Genomic DNA, 18,971 nt, shown 5'->3' on the forward strand with positions numbered 1-18,971 from the left:
GATTAGTAAAAAATATGGAATGAAAATTTTAGATTAAGCATATAATTCACTTTCACATATAAGATGATTTACAGAAGATTCTATGTTTAAAATCAACATTTAAAACCACTGCTAAAGAAAACACACTTTTTTGTAATTGGACCTTTGACTCAAAATCTTATACTTTCTGAAATACAGCCCTTGTACCAACTACCCCCATTTCCCTTAGCTACTATTACAGAAATGTGACTTTTTGAGCTTTTCATTTTATAGTGGTCAAATTGTAAAAATATTTCAGGGGGGATGGTGTGGGGAGGGGGGCTATAGCTAATTTTAAATAACGATTTCAATATTTGTTCCAAAAAGGTTTTTATTTAATGAAAAAATGTTGTGCTGGTACTGCTGGCACCTTGTCTGGTTTAGCAATGTCATGGATAAATAATCATGTGAATTAAACCAGAGAATTAATAGCACATTTGTGCTGATGCAGAAATATGAAAGTGAAATGACATACAGCCAAGTTTGGTGCTCAGCCATACTCAGAATTCGTGCTCTCTGCATTTAACCCATCCAGCCACGATATCAAGATATTCAGAAAGGTACATTACTTGTGCAAGGAATAGAAAATGTATTTTTTTTTCTTTCTTTGCTTGAATTATAAAGGCATTCTAACTGCCTATTCTAACAAGCTTCATCGCGCAGTGAATGCTTTTGGACTCCGTTTGTTCGATATGTCAGCTCTACTATCGTCACACATTCAGCACAATAACATAATGTCGCGGAATGTCTTTAAATTATAATTAAGGAAAAATCATACTTTTTCTATTGTCTTCTTTTTAAAGAACTTCAAAAATTGCACTTGAACCATTCTGCGCGGGAAAAAAAACCGAAAACTTGCTTGCTAGTGAGCAGCTTGTTACAGTTCCGAGTTCTGATTGGCCAATCGTCGCTATTTAGTTTGTGAATTATCATAAGTAGTTTAAAGAAATTTTAACATTTAATGTGCATGGTAAGTTTTACATAATACACATATTATTCTAAATGGGATTCAGGATGGTGGTTTTACCAAGCGGATGCATCCCACTCAATTCGAGCACTGACTGTATTACAATATAACGCTTAAGAGTTAACCTTTTTTCTGTGCAGTGGGGTTGTTGTGCGCTCGTGCGCACATGGTTTCGGAGATCCCCAGCGCCCGCCTGTGCGCGTCGGTGCAGTTGCGCATGCGCGGGGAGCTCCCCGTGCCCACTGACTTGTAGCTTTGAGCCCAGAGTGCGCGCGGGTGGCACACAAGTAGCTCCAGGGCAGCCAGCGCGCAACGTTACAATGAGCCTCCCTGCTCCGCCGGCAGAGACTCCACGCGCAGAGAGTGCCCATCTGAAGAGAGCAGCGCGACACCCACAGCCACACGATGCCCGGGGGAAAGAGAGGGCTGGTGGCACCGCAAAACACTTTCCTGGAGAATATCGTCAGACGCTCGAGTGGTGAGGAGCACGCTTATGCTTTCCGAAATGTGTTCGGTCACTTGACATTACCGAGACCGTGTTGCTCTGCATTTACATACTGAGTCAGTAATTCAAACTAAAAACATGTAATTAATATGGAGCTGTATTGCACAGCTATTCGTATATTCATATTACATTTATGATATGAAACATGGATATTAATAATATATATTTTATATAATATATAATAAGATATTTTTGTCTTTAATTTATTAGGATTTTTTCAATGCATTATTTACACCATGATGTTTGTTATTGAGTCGTTTATGAGATAAAATGGGAGTTAAATAAAGAAACTTAATTTCACTTTATATAATCTAATAGAATATATATATATGCCTTTTTTTAGCTGCAGAATTTATATTTTAGAGACAGTGTTTATTTAATCTAACGTTTATTTGTTATTTATCTAACTCCAAATCTATGTATTATTTTGAGTCAAGTGATTTTTAGTTCTTTAATTAAAAAAAATATATAATTTTAACTTCTGCAGAAATGTACAAATTCTAATAAACAATAAAACGTTAAGCAGCCGTAATTGAGAAAAGTATTATGTACTTAATTATAACCTATGCAAATTTAATGTAATTAGGTATTTCTCGTTCAGCTGATTTAAAAGGCACTCAATATAATTTCACTCCACATCTGTGCGCCAGCAGCACATCAGGACTTGGATGAAGTCGTTTGATGGTTTTTAGATATCTGATGCAAATTGCGGATTGTCGCGTTTACCCACCACTAGAGGGAGCATCATCTTTAATTCCCTGTCACAATAATGCTGTTTGTGTCTGGATTCTTTATAGTGCATCATAAACACTAATCTGAGGATTATAGTATATAACACAGAATAGTTAAAGTGAGGAAAAATAATTTGAATGTAAATCTAATTTATATTCTGCACTAAGCTATTTTTTAGCTTTTTAAAGTCTGTTTTACAGAGAGTACACACCAGATGCTGAAGTAGATCAGTTACAGTAATTAACTGTAGTGTGTGTCAGATCACTAATTCCTGATCCCTCTTTTACTCTCCGACATCTTCCCTGAATCTTCAGAGACCAGTTTCTTGCTGGGGAACGCTCAGATTGTGGACTGGCCTGTTGTTTATAGTAATGACGGCTTCTGCAAGCTGTCTGGATACCACAGAGCAGAGGTCATGCAGAAAAGCAGCACATGCAGGTGAGTGGCTATACATGTGACAATAGAAGTCTATAGGAATATGTTACACAGTTTTTTCCGGTACTTTAAGGGGCCTGTTGGATAAAACAATTTAAGAATGAGGCTTTACATTTTTTGTTGTGGACCCATGTGGATAGATTCCTACAAAACCAAGAAGTGATTATGTCATAATCTTGAGATGTTTCAGCACTTTGGCTCTGCCTAAAGTTGAGGAACATGTAAAACGAATCTTAAAAACTCTGGTACCATGACATCACTGATTATTCTTTTGTGAACTGATGTAAATGAATTTGGAATTTAAGTTTAAATAGATGAAAGTATCTTTTTGGCCAAGATATGATCTGGCCTCGCAGTGGCAGAAAAAAACTCTAATTTCAATAAGTGGCTGTCATAAAGTGCTGAGCCACAGATATACTGTCTTGCAGGTCATAAAGACTATACCACCCTTTAAAAGCATCTCTTCTGGCCGTGCTTACAACGGACAGTTTTTTGTCATTAATAAGCTTTTAATCGGTACAGCAACAGAAACAGACTAAGATGGAATAATTGGTCACACTTTGCCATATGAATTTTAGCAAATATTTTAATCTTAGTTATAACATATAACCATAATTCATGTCTGTTGGCAAAATGTGGAAATCTTGTACATCTTCTGATAACTTTGCTTGGTCATATGACTTCCTGAATTCATTAGAATCTATGTAAATCCCACTCAAAGGGTTGATGGGAGTGAGAACTGACCATTTCTTCTTAAACTGAATGATTTGGTTTGAGAATAGGAGATTGCTGTCCGTCTGTCTCTCTGTAGTTTTATGTATGGGGAACTGACGGACAAGAAGACCATAGAAAAGGTGAGACAGGCCTTTGACAACTATGAGTCCATCTGTGTTGAAGTGCTGCTGTACAGAAAGAACAGTAAGTGAGACTTCATACAAACAAACATATGACCACTGGCTAACACTTATAAAGTTTCTTACTTATGCTGATTAATGCAAAGAATGTATTTTAGGGGTGTTCTAAACCATAGAAAAACACGTTAAGTTCCACACAGAATGGAATATCAGAACCAACCACTTTGTATTTGTTTTAGTTTTTTTTGTAAAAAATTGACACTTAAGAGGTTTTGTGGTTCAAGGTCACGTATCATATATTGGTTAGAAACGTCAATATAAAAAGGTTGTGAACTAGTTTTAAAACGTGGCGCTGTCAGAAATCATGTGATAATGCTTACTTTGACATCTGACCTTGTACAGGAACTCCAGTGTGGTTCTACATGCAGATTGCACCAATTCGAAATGAAAATGAGAAAGTGGTTTTGTTCCTGTGTACATTTAAGGACATCACTGTCTTTAAACAGCCTATTGAAGATGAAAGCACCAGGGGTGAGTTTTACACTCTCACACACACATATAGGCTATACATAATCTGTGTAATCCACTTGTAATGTCAGTGATTAACTCAAAACAGATTCTGTAAAAGTCACAATTTATATTGAACGTAATGGTAACAGACTGGCCAATAGTGCTTGTTGGGCTTGATTTTGTTATGAGAGATAAACACTTCCTCTAATGTGCTTATGCCATATAAATAAATATTTGTTTATGATTGGCAAGCGTTGTCAGCTTTTTCCTTTTGGCACTCACATGCAAGAGTTTTTTTCAAGTCCTGTGTGTGTGTGTGTTTGCTGGTGGGAGCTTGTTTATTGAGCTGAAAAAAGTTATTTAGAGTCTGATTCCAAAACTCCCAATAGTGCTGGCACAGACGTATTGCTTTGGTGTGTGTGGGTGAATTTCATAAAACCTTTTTTAGACAAGGTTCAGATCATATTTCACTCTCAAAACAAAAGAAATGACATGTTTCAAGAAAAAAGTGACGCATATTTTATTCAATTACTAGACAAAATTGATGACAATTAAGTGCATTCTTTCTTTTTTTAAATAAGTCGATTATTATTTTTTTATTTATTATTGTAATCAGTCACTACGGAGAATAAAGGGGAATTACGTTAGAGTAATGAGCATTTTGATTAAAAATGTCCGAGTTTTGTGGCATTTTTTATTATGCTAAATGACTTTGGGTTGAAATGTGGTGTGAACGTACATGAGATTCATCAGTGTGTGTGATATGAGCTTTACTCACATAGGAATGAAAGAGAGACAGATTTGAAACGTGTTCCAGCAGTTATATCTCATTGTAAATTCATTGCAGCAGTGACAGCAAACATTTGTCACACTTTTACTCATATCTGAACCACAGAGGACTTAAGTTTTGGATTAATGTTATTGTTGTGTGCTTATACTGTTCAAAAAGGTCAGTAATACTTACTACTTAATTTTTTTTTTTTATGACAGTAAAGATTTGCAATGTTACTTGCAATGTTACATTAATCTTCCATTTCAAATAAATGCTGTTTATTTTGAACTTTCCATTCATCCAAATAATACTGAAAAAGTCACATTTTCCACAAAAATATTAACAGCATTGATAATAATAAAAACAAATCATCATATTAAAATTATTTCTGAAGCTTCATGTGACACTGAAGACTGGAGTAATTGCTGCTTCTGTCTTACAATTCAGTGAAGCAATTTTTCTAAAACACATTATATGTTTATTGTAGGTTGGACCAAGTTTGCACGTTTGACTCGAGCGTTGACGAACAGCAAAAGCACCGTTCAGCAGCTTACGCCTATAAGCAGAGCCGACATCACTTCACACAAACACTCCAGACTCGCAGAGGTGAGAACACACACACACACACACACACACACAAACACACAGGCAGCATTTGCTTACATCCTTGACTGTGCAGTACAAGGTTATTCAAAACTTCATCTCATGGAGGACAAACTTGTAATAGAATCACACACACACACACACACACACAGGACGCTGCTGTAATGCAATCTCTCACGTGTCTGTTGGACAGCAATAGTCTACAGTGGGCTGCCAGAAGCTGTTATTAATAATTAATACTGATGAGGAATGTATGTGTGTGTCCCTAACCCCTGTTCCCTTTTCTGCTTTTCTCATCTGTTGTTCATTGCTTCAAAACCTCCAAAATTATCACCCTTCTTCTTCCATTGAATGGTGTGCATCAATGTGACCTTGAAGTTTGCCTTTTTGTGAAGAAAAAGGGGGCTAGTCAAAACTGTTTTTACCACAAATGTGCCATAGATGCTGTTGATTGAATCTTTGACTTGTATAGAAAACTTTGCCCAAGATCGATAAATGATCTTGAACGATCTATAGCCCTCCGTTATCTTCTGATCTTCATTGTCTCTTGGAGGGAAATTCTGTTAAATCTCAAAGTCAACATCATGTTCTGTTTAAACAAATATGCATTGTGTTTTGTCCAAGGAAGAATTGAACATTTCCAATGCTAGTATTAATATTTAATACAAACTCACTTTCCTAAAGGCTCACTGTATTTCATTTCATTTTTACTCTGTCTCTCTTAAGATAATCCGCTTATTATGTCAGAAGTATTGAAAAAAAAATATGGCTGTCAATTTATATACACTCCCCTAAAGGATTATCAGGAACACCTGTTAAATTTCTCATTAATGCAATTATCTAATCAACCAATCACATGGCAGTTGCTTCAATGCATTTAGGCGTGTGGTCCTGGTCAAGACAATCTCCTGAACTCCAAACTGAATGTCAGAATGGGAAAGAAAGGTGATTTAAGCAATTTTGAGTGTGGCATGGTTGTTGGTGCCAGACGGGCCGGTCTGAGTATTTCACAATCTGCTCAGTTACTGGGATTTTCACGCACAACCATTTCTAGGGTTTACAAAGAATGGTGTGAAAAGGGAAAAACATCCAGTATGCGTCAGTCCTGTGGGTGAAAATGCCTTGTTGATGCTAGAGGTCAGAGGAGAATGGGCCGACTGATTCAAGCTGATAGAAGAGCAACTTTGACTGAAATAACCACTCGTTACAACCGAGCTATGCAGCAAAGCATTTGTGAAGCTACAACACGCACAACCTTGAGGCGATGGGCTACAACAGCAGAAGACCCCACCGGGTACCACTCATCTCCACTAAAAATAGGAAAAAGAGGCTATAAAAAAATGGAAAAATGTTGCTTCCAGCAGGATAATGCACCATGTCACAAAGCTCGAATTATTTCAAATTGGTTTTTTGAACATGACAGTGAGTTCACTGTACTAAAATGGCCCCTACAGTCACCAGATCTCAACTCAATAGAGCATCTTTGGGATGTGGTGGAACGGGAGCTTCGTGCCCTGGATGTGCATCCCACATATCTCCATCAACTGCAAGATGCTATTCAATCAATATGGGCCAAAATTTCTAATTTGCTCAAATATTTATATAATTCTACCATGCATTTTCACAATAAATATTCATGTCAAATATTCTGAAATTTCACTTACATTGGTTTTACCTTTGGATTTTCTTCTCCAAGAAAAACTTTTTTACTCGATTGAATATTTTTCTTTTCTTCTTTGTCTCAGATCCTTCTCTCCCTTTATCTCTTTTTGTCTCAGGTGCTTCAGCTCGGCTCTGACATTCTCCCGCAGTATAAGCAGGAAGCCCCTAAGACCCCGCCTCACATCATCTTACACTACTGCACCTTTAAGACCACCTGGGACTGGGTCATCCTCATCCTGACCTTCTACACTGCCATCATGGTTCCTTACAATGTCTCCTTCAAGACCAAACAGAATAACGTCACATGGCTGGTTCTGGACAGCATCGTGGACGTCATATTCCTTGTGGACATCGTGCTCAACTTCCACAACACGTTTGTCGGACCTGGAGGGGAGGTGATCTCGGATCCGAAGCTGATCAGGATGAATTACCTGAAGACCTGGTTCGTAATAGACCTGCTGTCCTGTCTGCCCTATGACATCATCAACGCTTTCGAAAACGTGGATGAGGTGAGAAACCGTCAAGCCGCTGTTTTGTTGCTTTGTACCAGATTAGGACACAGCTGTAGTTGGCTGTAGTTAGCTTTTTCAAATAAAACTCAGCAGTGCTTCAAACACTTGATTTTTTTTTTTAACTGTCAACCCATCAAAGATGAAAGATTGAACGATTATTATTATGTCAGGACTCCTCAGAGGTACTCTTCTGAGGATAATGCTTTAGGGTTCTTGGTCAAATTCCTTTCAACCTTTCAAGATCTTGATAGTTTTGGGACAGAAAAACTGACAGCAATAGAAACGTTATTGAAAGTTAGCGTCACAAAAATGGAACACACTTTTCACTGACAGCTTAAATCTGTTCTAATTTACAGCTTATTTTTGCCAAAAACCTTCAAACTTGTGAATTTTAAGTTATGAGCTACCAAGCACCTCAAATGAAATGCCACTACATTGCCAATAAGTTCTAACAGTTGAGTTTTTTTCCCCCTAGAAGCTCTCATTTTATCAACTGTATCTGAACAAAAAAACATACTTCACTTTCACTCCGACTAACAAAAGCTGTTGTGTCATTGTGGTTCTTATCATTTGTGTGTGTAGTATTCACAAGCCAGTCATTGAAGGCATTATGTGTGGTCTGTGGCTGTGCCCTTTGAGACTGATAGTAATAAAAAGAAGCCCACTGTATTGATTGGCCAAATACTCAGCAAATCATTTGAGATGATTTGTAAAGTGCTTCCTCTTGAAAATGGAACCATTTAAAGTCATATTGTCCTTTGCATCCTCTCCTGGTTTATGTTATATATTCTTGGGGTCTGTCCAGGTTATGTGCTTTAGTATAATTATTAAATTGTGCACATACAGTGGATCATCTTCTCTCTTTCACTCAGGAAGTCAGTGCAGTGAGCTGAGCCCCAGACACACAACTGTAAACAAGGTTTCGTTGAACACTAGCATGCTTTCAGTTAAATTTTTTCAGAATGTTCTGGAATTTATATTATGAAAAGTACATTCACAGCTAAAAAATAATAATTAATAAATAAATAAATCATATTTTCAAGTAAAAGTGTCAGATCTGTACATCTTGAAAACAAGATACATTTAAAATCCTAGAAAAGAGATTAAGCTTTCAGTATACCTTGATTTATTTTATTCCACCTATTTTGGCAAGTAGTATTTTATTGTTCATTTAAGGTTTTATTTATCTAGGTCTGTAACATTTGACTAATTATGAACAGTTTTAAAAGCTCTTAGTAATGCAGCCAGATGCATCATGCCCATTCAAAGCCAAAAATAAATAAAAAATAGCCGATATTTTTCATATTTGATACAATCACACCAGTGTGATTAAATCGTTCTGTGTGGCACAGCATCAGCTAAATCCAAATCCGCGCTCACTGGCTGGCGGATATACACACAAATATATATATTTGTGTGTATACACATGCCCCCTCAAAACTCAGGAGTGCATGACGCCCCTGAATGCAGCTCTCAGTAAAATTGCACACACATGAAAAATTGTTAAAGTCGACTCCTCTCTGTTTTCCTTGATAACAGAACTCTGTGTCTGAACTGAATGCAGTATTGCGTGTTGTCTCTGTTAAATAGCTCTGATACTTTAGTACAAGCTTACAGAAAAATCCCATAGCACAAATTCGGCATGTTAACTTTCATGTGAATGTCTTATCGCATAAAAGAGAATTTTATATTTAAGGTTTTGCTGTAAACATCATGTAATAATCTGTTTATTCTCATGAAGACCTTCTGTGTCTAGGCAGGCCAGCATCAGATAAATAAACACAAGGATCATACATGCCTTCAGGCTTCAGTAGCTACATTACATAAATACATACATTTGGGGTTTGCATAAAAAATATGTTTATGATAATTTAAAAAGCTGTGGTACAGTTTTTAATATATGTATGAATGGTATACTTGTTTGGTAAGCATAACTTTGCTGGTATTTGTTCAGGCTTACTGATTTAAAGTTGTTTTTTTAATATCATGATTCACATTTTTGTTTGCTCTGTGCCTTAATGATTAAATATCCATTCATGTGTCTAAACTTAGTTAACAAGGTGTACATAGATTAATGAACTTCTATTAACTTAACTAAATTAAATCAACCTTTGGTGTGACCACACTATGCATTAAAAAAGCTTTTGTCCTAGGTGCACTTGCACATTGTTTTTCAGGTAGCTTTGCAGGCAGGTTTCTTGAAGCATTTTGGAGACATTGCCACAGTTCTTCTGGATTGAGTCTGTCTCAGTTTGTTCTGTTTCTTCATGTTATTCCAGACAGACTGATGATGGTTAGATCAGATCTCTGTGTGGAGCACTGTCTGCTGTCAGACTCCTAAAAAATCTCACTGGATTATTACAATGAATGGCAAAAATAATGTTTGGAAATGTGAACTGATATTTTCTACTGAAACACTATAGCAAAAGATGATAATAATAGACTTAAAATAACTGACTTAAAACCATTTTTTGTTGAAAATACTAGTGGCCTAAGACTTTTGCACAGTATGGTATATTATTTATTTATTTGCTTATATAATCCTGTGATAGGGCTGGGGTTTGAAGTTTAGTTATATATCTTTAAATATTTAGATTTAGCATTTTTGTCTGAGTTTAAGTGAGTATTGTCAGGGTTGGGTGAAGGGATGAGGAGAGGTCTCAATTGCAGGAAGTTTGGGCTCTTTATTACCAAAATTAAAACAAAAACAGACAACAAAAATTTTTTGGAAATTTGACTGGCAGGGCTGGACAAGACAGGACAGGAACAGGCATGGCAACATTAGACAACAAACTGGCAAAGGACTCCAAACTTCAAAAACACAAGGAGAATAATTAGGGAACACACAAGGCAGGTAATGAGGCAGGACATGTTGGGCATAATAACCAATAATCAGGTAACAAAGCGTGAGGGGTTGATAAATAGATAGGAAAGCACTTGGCACACAAAAACAAACAAAATCAAGACATGAACACACAGCTAAGCATGTTCACACAAAAACATGACAACATGAAAGCACACGGTTGAGGAAAATCCAAGCCGTTGGCTACACAAAACAGAACATACCAAGAAAGTACACGGCCGCTGTAAACACAGACCGCATGCTAAACAGAACACAACGACATGAACACCTAGCCAATAAAAACATAAACCAAGTGCTCACAAAACACAGAAGACAATAGTGCATGACCAGGGAATGAACACACAACCAGGGCACTCACACGAGAAACAAGACACGGAGCATGAGTGCTCGAACTCAAACACCAGACCAAATCTAAACTAGACATGAGTGCTAGAATCCAAACACCACACTCGAACATGAAACAAGGCATGCAGACAAGAGAGTGCACGGACCGAGGACACTCGAGACCGCACACTCACACAAGGACAATACAGGAGTGTTGGGGCTCTGTCAAAAAAATAATAAATAGAATAAACTAGACTGAAGTGACAGAACCCTGACAAGTATAGCAGGCTACATTGTTGGTCATTCCTGCACACAGAGTTGCTCTCATCTCACTGCATGTCTGGAACTAAATTTGCACTTTATTGGAAAGGAAATGCTTCAGATGCTCAGGCTGGACCGAATGGCAGTGTTTTTATGCAGTGGAAGGACTAAAGTGCTGCCTGACATCAAAATTTCAGAGGCCTTTTAATGTTAGAGGATCATGAGAGAGAACAGAGCGTTCTCCCCACAAAGTGATTGTGATGTCCAACCGCTTTTGCACCTTTTTTCTGTCAGCATGGCTCAGCACACCTGGCTCCAAATTTAGAAAAAAACATTTGCAGAATTTTATTTTGTGCAATTAGGACTGTAAAGAGTGTGTTCAGTGAACTGAAAAATTTGAATAGCGCTCATTATTTCTGAATGTAGCATTTCATTAGCATTACTGTGTGCCAAATAATATTATATAACTCAATGGTCTATTTAAGCATCTTTGTGGTAAATGACAATGAAAGAATGATTTAACCAGACAGAATAAATGTTGAATTGATTTTCTCTTTGTGTGCTTCATTTCGGTGTAGACAATTGTTTAATTATATGTTTATAAAAAGAAAATATGTGATATATATAAAGTTAAGTTATGTTATTTTATGTTATGTTATGTTATGTTATGTTAGAAATATAACCGTCTGTTATTTATCTTTCTCTTTTCCAGGGCATCAGTAGCTTGTTCAGTTCTCTGAAGGTAGTTCGACTGCTTCGATTGGGTCGTGTTGCACGTAAGCTGGACCACTATTTGGAGTATGGTGCAGCTGTGCTCGTGTTACTGGTCTGTGTGTTTGGATTGGTGGCCCACTGGCTTGCCTGCATATGGTACAGCATTGGAGATTACGAGGTCATTGATGAACAAACAAACACCGTCAAGACCGACAGCTGGCTCTACCAGTTAGCCACGAGCATTGGATCCCCGTACCGGTACAATGCCAGTGGGACTGGCCAATGGGAGGGCGGCCCTGGGAAAGACTCTCTGTATATAACGTCACTATATTTCACCATGACCAGCCTGACCACCATTGGCTTTGGAAACATCGCGCCAACCACAGACGGAGAGAAGATCTTCTCTGTGGCCATGATGATGGTCGGATGTGAGTGCTTGTCTTCTTAAATGTCTTATTTTTCAGAATTGTCTTGGTTAAGTCAAGTGATCTGATCTATGAAATAAACTGTAATTTTCATTGGAGGAAGTGGATCACCCAAAGTAAATTAAACAGGGGCTCTTTTCTGTTCCTTTCTTACATCTTTAGTCCTTTTTTCTGTTTATTCTCTGCTCTGTCAGAATAACTCAGACTAATCTCATCTGGCCCCTCTGTCCTTCTAGTGCAGCTCCTTCAGAAGTATCTCTGAGACAGTAATAGAGAGAAATTGGTAGAGAGAGGGACATAAAACTGTCCAGAATGAAGGAACAAAGCCAATGTCCTTCTCCAGCAGTGTGCATCTGGTGTGGAGTCACTCTAGAAACTAAACTGAGATACGATCTTAATTACTAGCATGTGTGAGTGCTGACTGGCACAAACACACATATAGAAACCCCAATCCCTGACCCACACAGACTCCAAGGGGCTTTAGCCATGTTTTGAGGACACTTTAAGTATACAGTGTTTCTTTCATGTGGAAGAAAACCCAGGTTCAAATGTATATGAATATACAGTAAAACCTTTAAAATGGGTATACATTGATAATAATAATAATTATTATTTTCTTTAGCAGCAGTTGAAACCGAAGACTGCTGTAATAGCTGCTTAAAATCCAGTTTTGCCATCACAGTAATAAATTACATTTAAAAATATTATAATAATTAAAAAAAAGATTTTAATTTAAAATGTAATAGTATTGTATTTTTTATCAAATATATGGTGAGCTTAAGAGACTTTGCAGTATTGCCTGTTTTAGTTGACTCAGATAAGCCTTGCCTCCCATCACTGCCCCAGCTTATAATTTACTTTGTCTTTTTGTAAAAATACCCCCATTAGAGCTGTGAATCATAAGGCATTTTCTTGCTTTTGACCCAGACAACGGTTTCCCTGACCTGTAATAATCTTTAACCTGACATCACGCGGGTGGAGGAGTCAGAAGATGCTTATTAGACTAATGGGTCATTATGAAACTTTAAGAGGATGCTCAAATGAGCTCTGCTGATGCTGTTGTGGGTGCTGATGCATGAAACGTATGGCTCTACAAGGAACAGCAAGAAACAGCTTTCAGTATGACCTGCATATGACTAAGAAGGGATTTCTCCCATGTGTGTCTAATGACATTATTAAGGCCACACTCAGAAAAAAGTACAAAAGCTGTCACTGGGGTTGTACCATTTTTAAAGGTGCACCTTTGTACCTTATCTCTCTTTAAAGGGTGCATATTAGTACCTTAAAGGTATAAAGGGGACCACCCTAGTGACAGCTTTTATTCCATTATTTCTGAGACTGCAAAGTAAAAGAGTGTAAGGCCAGAAATTAGGTTGTTTTCAACCTAAGGCCCTTAACAAGGCTGTTGATTTACTTATGATGTTGTCTTCAGAACACTTTGGTTTGATCAAGGGGAGATGATCACACACGCCCAATAAAAACAGCAGTCCACAATTAATGAAGAGAATAATTATAGTTCTGGTGACTCTTTGATGAGGCTTGTACACAGCACAGAGTCCCATTCTCTGTAATTATCTGAACGCATTGTTCTCATCTACTGATCCTTCAGTCAAGATCTTTTCTCTTTCGTTTATGTGTTTCACTAAAGCTCTTTATTCCTGTCTTGCCAACATCTTTTTGTCTGTGTGTGTGTCTGTCTCTGTTGAAGCGAGGTCCTAGAAGGCCTCATTATGCGTGGTAGTTTGTTCAGGAGCCCCTGAGACTCTCCCTCATTTGCCATCCGTGCCATTTGCTCTACAGCTTTTCTCATATCTGCCCTGAAGTTACACTGGTATGAAAAGCTTAAATTACACTAGGTGAAATGTAGGGTGGAATATTGTTGTATTTTGCTCACATATGCCAGATAAACCGGTGACTCTAGATCCCTCATGACATTAGTTTTTAATGTTCATATTTATTACAAGCTGTTCAAAACAAGCAGATTTTATGATCACATGTTCTCAGTCACCATCTGACTGATACTGTGAGGAACTGTCACAGCCAGTTAGGACTGGAAAATATATCCAATATTCATAATTCACATGCAGTGTTAACGTGATGATTTGAATGCACATTATATTGGCTGTTAAAGACATATTGGAATTAATATTATTATTATTATTATTATTATTTTTTTCATTTCTCGAATGAGAGTGTGAAGTGTTACTTTTTTCAAAGAACTGATTCATAATAATGAATCAATGATTTGCTCACATCATGCATGCACAGAACATTTTTGTTTCTTAAAACATTGATTCAGTCATGACTTTAAGAGTGAATTGTTTACTTTGTAAATTGTGAAGATGTGATGATACTTTCAGTCTGATCTGTGGGTCTATTTAAAACACATCATATGTGGACATTTATTAATTTTACAGCATGAACAGAGCAACAGTATTTTCACTGTTCAGTGTAATCAGATCGTATAGTTTCTGCATATTAAGATTAAGAAAATTTGATTAAAAACTATTCACCACTTTTAAATTCTTTTAACTTTTTACATTTCTTTCTTTCTTTCTTTCTTTCTTTCTTTCTTTCTTAACTGTTGGTTCTCTTTACCTTTCTCTGGAAGTCAAAATCATTTTTCTTACTGTACAAGTTCTTGGTCATTTCGTTGGCTTTTCATCATCTATTTTATCTCATCATATTCCATCCTCTGCTTTCTTCTCTGTTCCTGCTCTTCCCTTATTGGTTGTGAGTGGAATATTTGGAAAGCTATTTCAGGAAAGGTTGCCATAGAGACGAGGTGCGAAGATACCGTGGTAACTCATGAGAAAGCCAATAAACACAGTGCCAGAAGTTTACATTGTACATGTACTATATATATGTATATAAGACATTCAGTTTTAATTAATATTCAAGTACTGGAAAAATGGAAAAACAAGAACAGCACTAAAATAATTTTCTGTTCATAAAATAGTGTTCCAAATGACATCCAGTGACTTTGGGTAAATATGGGTTTGAAAATAGAAATGTCATATAAAAGTGACATTTGGAAATATACATTTTAGAAAATAAAAGAAATTATTTAAATCAAGATCTAGCTTTGTGAAAGTGTATATTATGAAATTATGTATTACAATTGATACAGAATATGTTGTTTGTTTAAAATTATATTATATTAATATTTTCTTTGTCCACACATCTACTTTGTTCTAAGCTATATTTGGTAATTAAAAAATAAATGAATACAATTGTTTTATTTTTGTAATTAATTAATCATTTACTTTTAAGTACTTAAGTCAACCACATATTCAGACCCTCAAAAGTGAACACTATTGTGTAATATTGTTACAAATGAACCAGAGTTAGTTTTTCTTATTTCAAATCTGTCTGACATGACAATTTCTTTCTCTCCTCATGTCCTAAAGCTCTCCTTTACGCCACTATCTTCGGTAATGTGACAACCATTTTCCAGCAGATGTATGCAAACACCAACCGTTACCACGAAATGCTGAATAACGTGCGGGATTTCCTCAAGCTCTACCAGGTGCCCAAAGGCCTCAGTGAGAGAGTGATGGACTACATCGTCTCCACGTGGTCCATGTCTAAAGGCATCGACACAGAGAAGGTGAGACTGAAACAGATGGGATGGTTTCATGACTTTGGTTTTTGATATTATCCGTGGAAAATACTGAATTGGAAATTCATCTGTGCACAGGTGCTCTCCATCTGCCCCAAGGACATGCGGGCAGACATCTGCGTGCACCTGAACAGGGAGGTGTTCAACGAGCACCCAGCATTCCGATTGGCCAGTGACGGATGCTTGCGCTCATTGGCCGTGGAGTTCCAGATGATACACTCCGCCCCCGGGGACCTCATCTTCCATGCGGGTGAAAGCGTGGACCTGCTCTGCTTCATGGTGTCAGGGTCACTGGAGGTCATCCAGGATGACGAGGTCATCGCTATATTGGGTTAGTTTAAAAAATGAGTTTTAAAGTTTAAAAGTTTTTAAAAGCACTAATTAATACATTCTATGAACTTCAGCTTCGTTCACACTGTCAGTCCAATTCCCGATTATTTGTGTATCTAATTGGAATCTGATCTAAATTACTGACACCACACTGTATAATGCAACTGGTCAGATTAGATTTGTTTTCCAGAAATATCTTGCAAAAAACAACAACAGCACTATGGATGGGTTTGCAACACAGATGTTTGCATGACTCGATCCTGTGCTGCCATCTGCATCGGTTTCAACTTGTGTAGATCAAGTGTGTAGACCAGGCTGACTAACAGTATACTCTAATTTTACATTTTTGAGCTGGACTTTTAGCTTGTTTCGTACAGCAACATCTGATATGTTTAGGTCATATGTGGTGTGAGAAAATGATGGGCAAAAAAATCCCATCTCTTGCATTTTGGTTGCCATCGGGATGAAAACATTTTAAAAAAGCAGTAATAGATTTGTGGCACATCCGAACAAAACCAGCATATGCTTCTCATAGATTAAATAAATAGACATTTCTTTAAAGTTGTCTTTTTGACATCATTAATTTGTCATCAGACTGACTTCCACTACAAACACTGTCTCATTTTCAAATTTCAGTCAGCTGCTTCACAGAAATCACATTTAGATGATCATTCCCACTTGAGCCGTCATAGCAACGGATCCACACAGCACCATTAATCATGAATCTCTAATGGCCAATAAGTTGAGGCCTCAGCAGGACACTTGGACCCAAAGTGTCTCTCTGTGCCCAGGAGGGTGGTGGGTGTCTGGGCAGAGGAAGATGATCTCCTGGAGAGCTGAGTTACTGAGGTGTAGAGCTCTGCAGGAGACGAATGAAAAAAAAATGAAGTCATTAATCACGTTTATCCATATGGCTCACATTTACCCAAAACATTTTTCACTGGACTATCTTCAGCAGAACTGTTGTAAATGTGTGTAAATGAAGGAAAAACATTCCCAGGAGTCTATAATGGATTGTTCACCCAAAAGGAAGGTCCTGGCATTATTTACTCACCATCATGCCGTTCCAAACCTGTCTCAATCTCTTTGTTCTGTTGAAAACAAAAGAAGATATTTTGAATAGTCTGTGTTTTTTGCCTATAAAGTGAAATTTTGTTGGGTCTAAATGTTGTTTTGGATCCCGCTGACTCTGAAAAAATCTTCATTGTTGTTCAAAATATCACCTTCTGTGTTGTCCAGTAGAAACTAAACCATACAGGTTTGGATTGACATGATGGGGAGTAGATGACACACTTTTAATTTTTGGTGGACTTCTGGTTTCAGAGCCTCATTTTCTGGTGCATTTTTGCAATTTCTACCTATACTCTACACCCACTATAAAAGAATGATAAAATATTACATTATGGATCCTAAAGTTGTGGGTTCAACTGTCCCCACGGAGACAGAGTGCCATGGAGACGCATAACTCCTTGGAGGCCATGTTTGGTGGCTTTGCTCTTCTGTCTGAGATAAACTGTAAATCCCCACAGTCTCTTCGCTGTACTACATACACATCTTCAAACTCTCAGTAGAGCCCTTGACAAAGTCCCTGCAGGCTATATCTGCTGCACACAGTATGTTCGAATCAAAATAAACACTGTGTGAATCACTCCTTTATTACCAGAATATTGTTTACATGAAGATTGAAAATCGTTTTGGAATAGGTATTAAGTTGTATAGAGGTTATGTTTTTTTTTTATAATGATTTCTACCGAATGCATCTCAACAGCTCTTGTGCTTGCACTCTACGACCTATTATTAGAGTTGACACAAAAGTGGTCTGCTTTTTTATAACAATATGATTCCAGAACAATGATTTTCAGGAAAAGAGAAATTTTCAGTTTTGCATTGAAAGGTTAATTAGAGCGCATTTGTGCATTCACTCCTAGCAGCTGCTAATTGTGGTTTAATTGGTGTGGTCTGGCATGTGCAGCCAATTAAATGTGTTTTGGTTGTAATAAATCTTTAATTGGCAGGACAAACACCTGTGACAGACGATCTCTGTGTAGAGATTAATCTGAGATCAACATTAAAAATATTAGTATCAAAACAAGTAATTTAATTTTTTAACCCAACCAAATAAGGTTTTTGGTCTGTCCAGGTGTATGTCTGTTTTTCTTGTAGTAAATGTATGTTCAGCACCTCTATGACCTATGGAATTAGTGCAGGGTTGGGACTTGAAGGTTGCACGTCTATTTTAGGTTCCTGGCGCCAAGGATCTGCAGAAAGTGATCGTAGAGATCAGTGTGCCATTGATCTTCAGCATCTTAAACAAGTAGCGACAACTACACTCTTCTCTGATAATGCCACATTGATCTAATGCAGCAATTATCCTGCTTTCTTACTGTTTCTTGCCCTCATTCACTAAAGCTTTCTGTCAGTTCTGAAAATGAGATAATTAAAAGAAGATCCTTGAGCTTTAAGAGTGTTGTGTGCTTCACATTTATTGCATTCGTGAATAGTTTTGGTTTCCTTTTGGCCTTGAAATGTGAAGTTGGGATAAGATGAAAATTCATCCTATCTTTTTTACAAAAAATTATCTCATTGTTGACAGTTCATCAACTATTAAATTGAACCAAGACTCTGCCTAACATTTTTCTTTTCTTTTTGATAATCAGATTTGAGTGTAAGACACAAAAGATCTGTCAGTGATTCCATTCTGTTCACCAGAAAATGAAAATTCTGTCATTTACTCACCCTCATGCTGTTCTAAACTCATGTGATTTCCTTTCTCATTTGGAACATAAAAGATGTTTTGCAGAACATCTTTTGTATTACACTGAATAAAGTCATATGAGTTCAGAATGACGAGAGTAATTGATT

General features: G+C 37.2%; 1 protein-coding gene across 1 annotated transcript in view; it reads left to right on the forward strand.

Annotated features, from left to right (window-relative positions):
- Nucleotides 1-1,172: 1,172 nt before the first annotated feature.
- The window catches only part of LOC128026002 (potassium voltage-gated channel subfamily H member 5-like), a 31,305-nt gene continuing 13,506 nt past the window's right edge, over nt 1,173-18,971 (forward strand). Inside the window, exons 1-9 of the mRNA XM_052612668.1 lie at nt 1,173-1,463; nt 2,537-2,660; nt 3,469-3,575; nt 3,914-4,042; nt 5,281-5,399; nt 7,175-7,567; nt 11,731-12,160; nt 15,568-15,767; nt 15,858-16,110. Coding sequence (XP_052468628.1) covers nt 1,391-1,463; nt 2,537-2,660; nt 3,469-3,575; nt 3,914-4,042; nt 5,281-5,399; nt 7,175-7,567; nt 11,731-12,160; nt 15,568-15,767; nt 15,858-16,110 — 1,828 coding nt within the window. The 5' untranslated portion in view covers nt 1,173-1,390. The remainder of the gene's footprint in view (nt 1,464-2,536; nt 2,661-3,468; nt 3,576-3,913; nt 4,043-5,280; nt 5,400-7,174; nt 7,568-11,730; nt 12,161-15,567; nt 15,768-15,857; nt 16,111-18,971) is intronic.

The sequence above is a fragment of the Carassius gibelio genome, chromosome A13, assembly GCF_023724105.1.
Source record: "Carassius gibelio isolate Cgi1373 ecotype wild population from Czech Republic chromosome A13, carGib1.2-hapl.c, whole genome shotgun sequence".
Taxonomy (NCBI): domain Eukaryota; kingdom Metazoa; phylum Chordata; class Actinopteri; order Cypriniformes; family Cyprinidae; genus Carassius; species Carassius gibelio.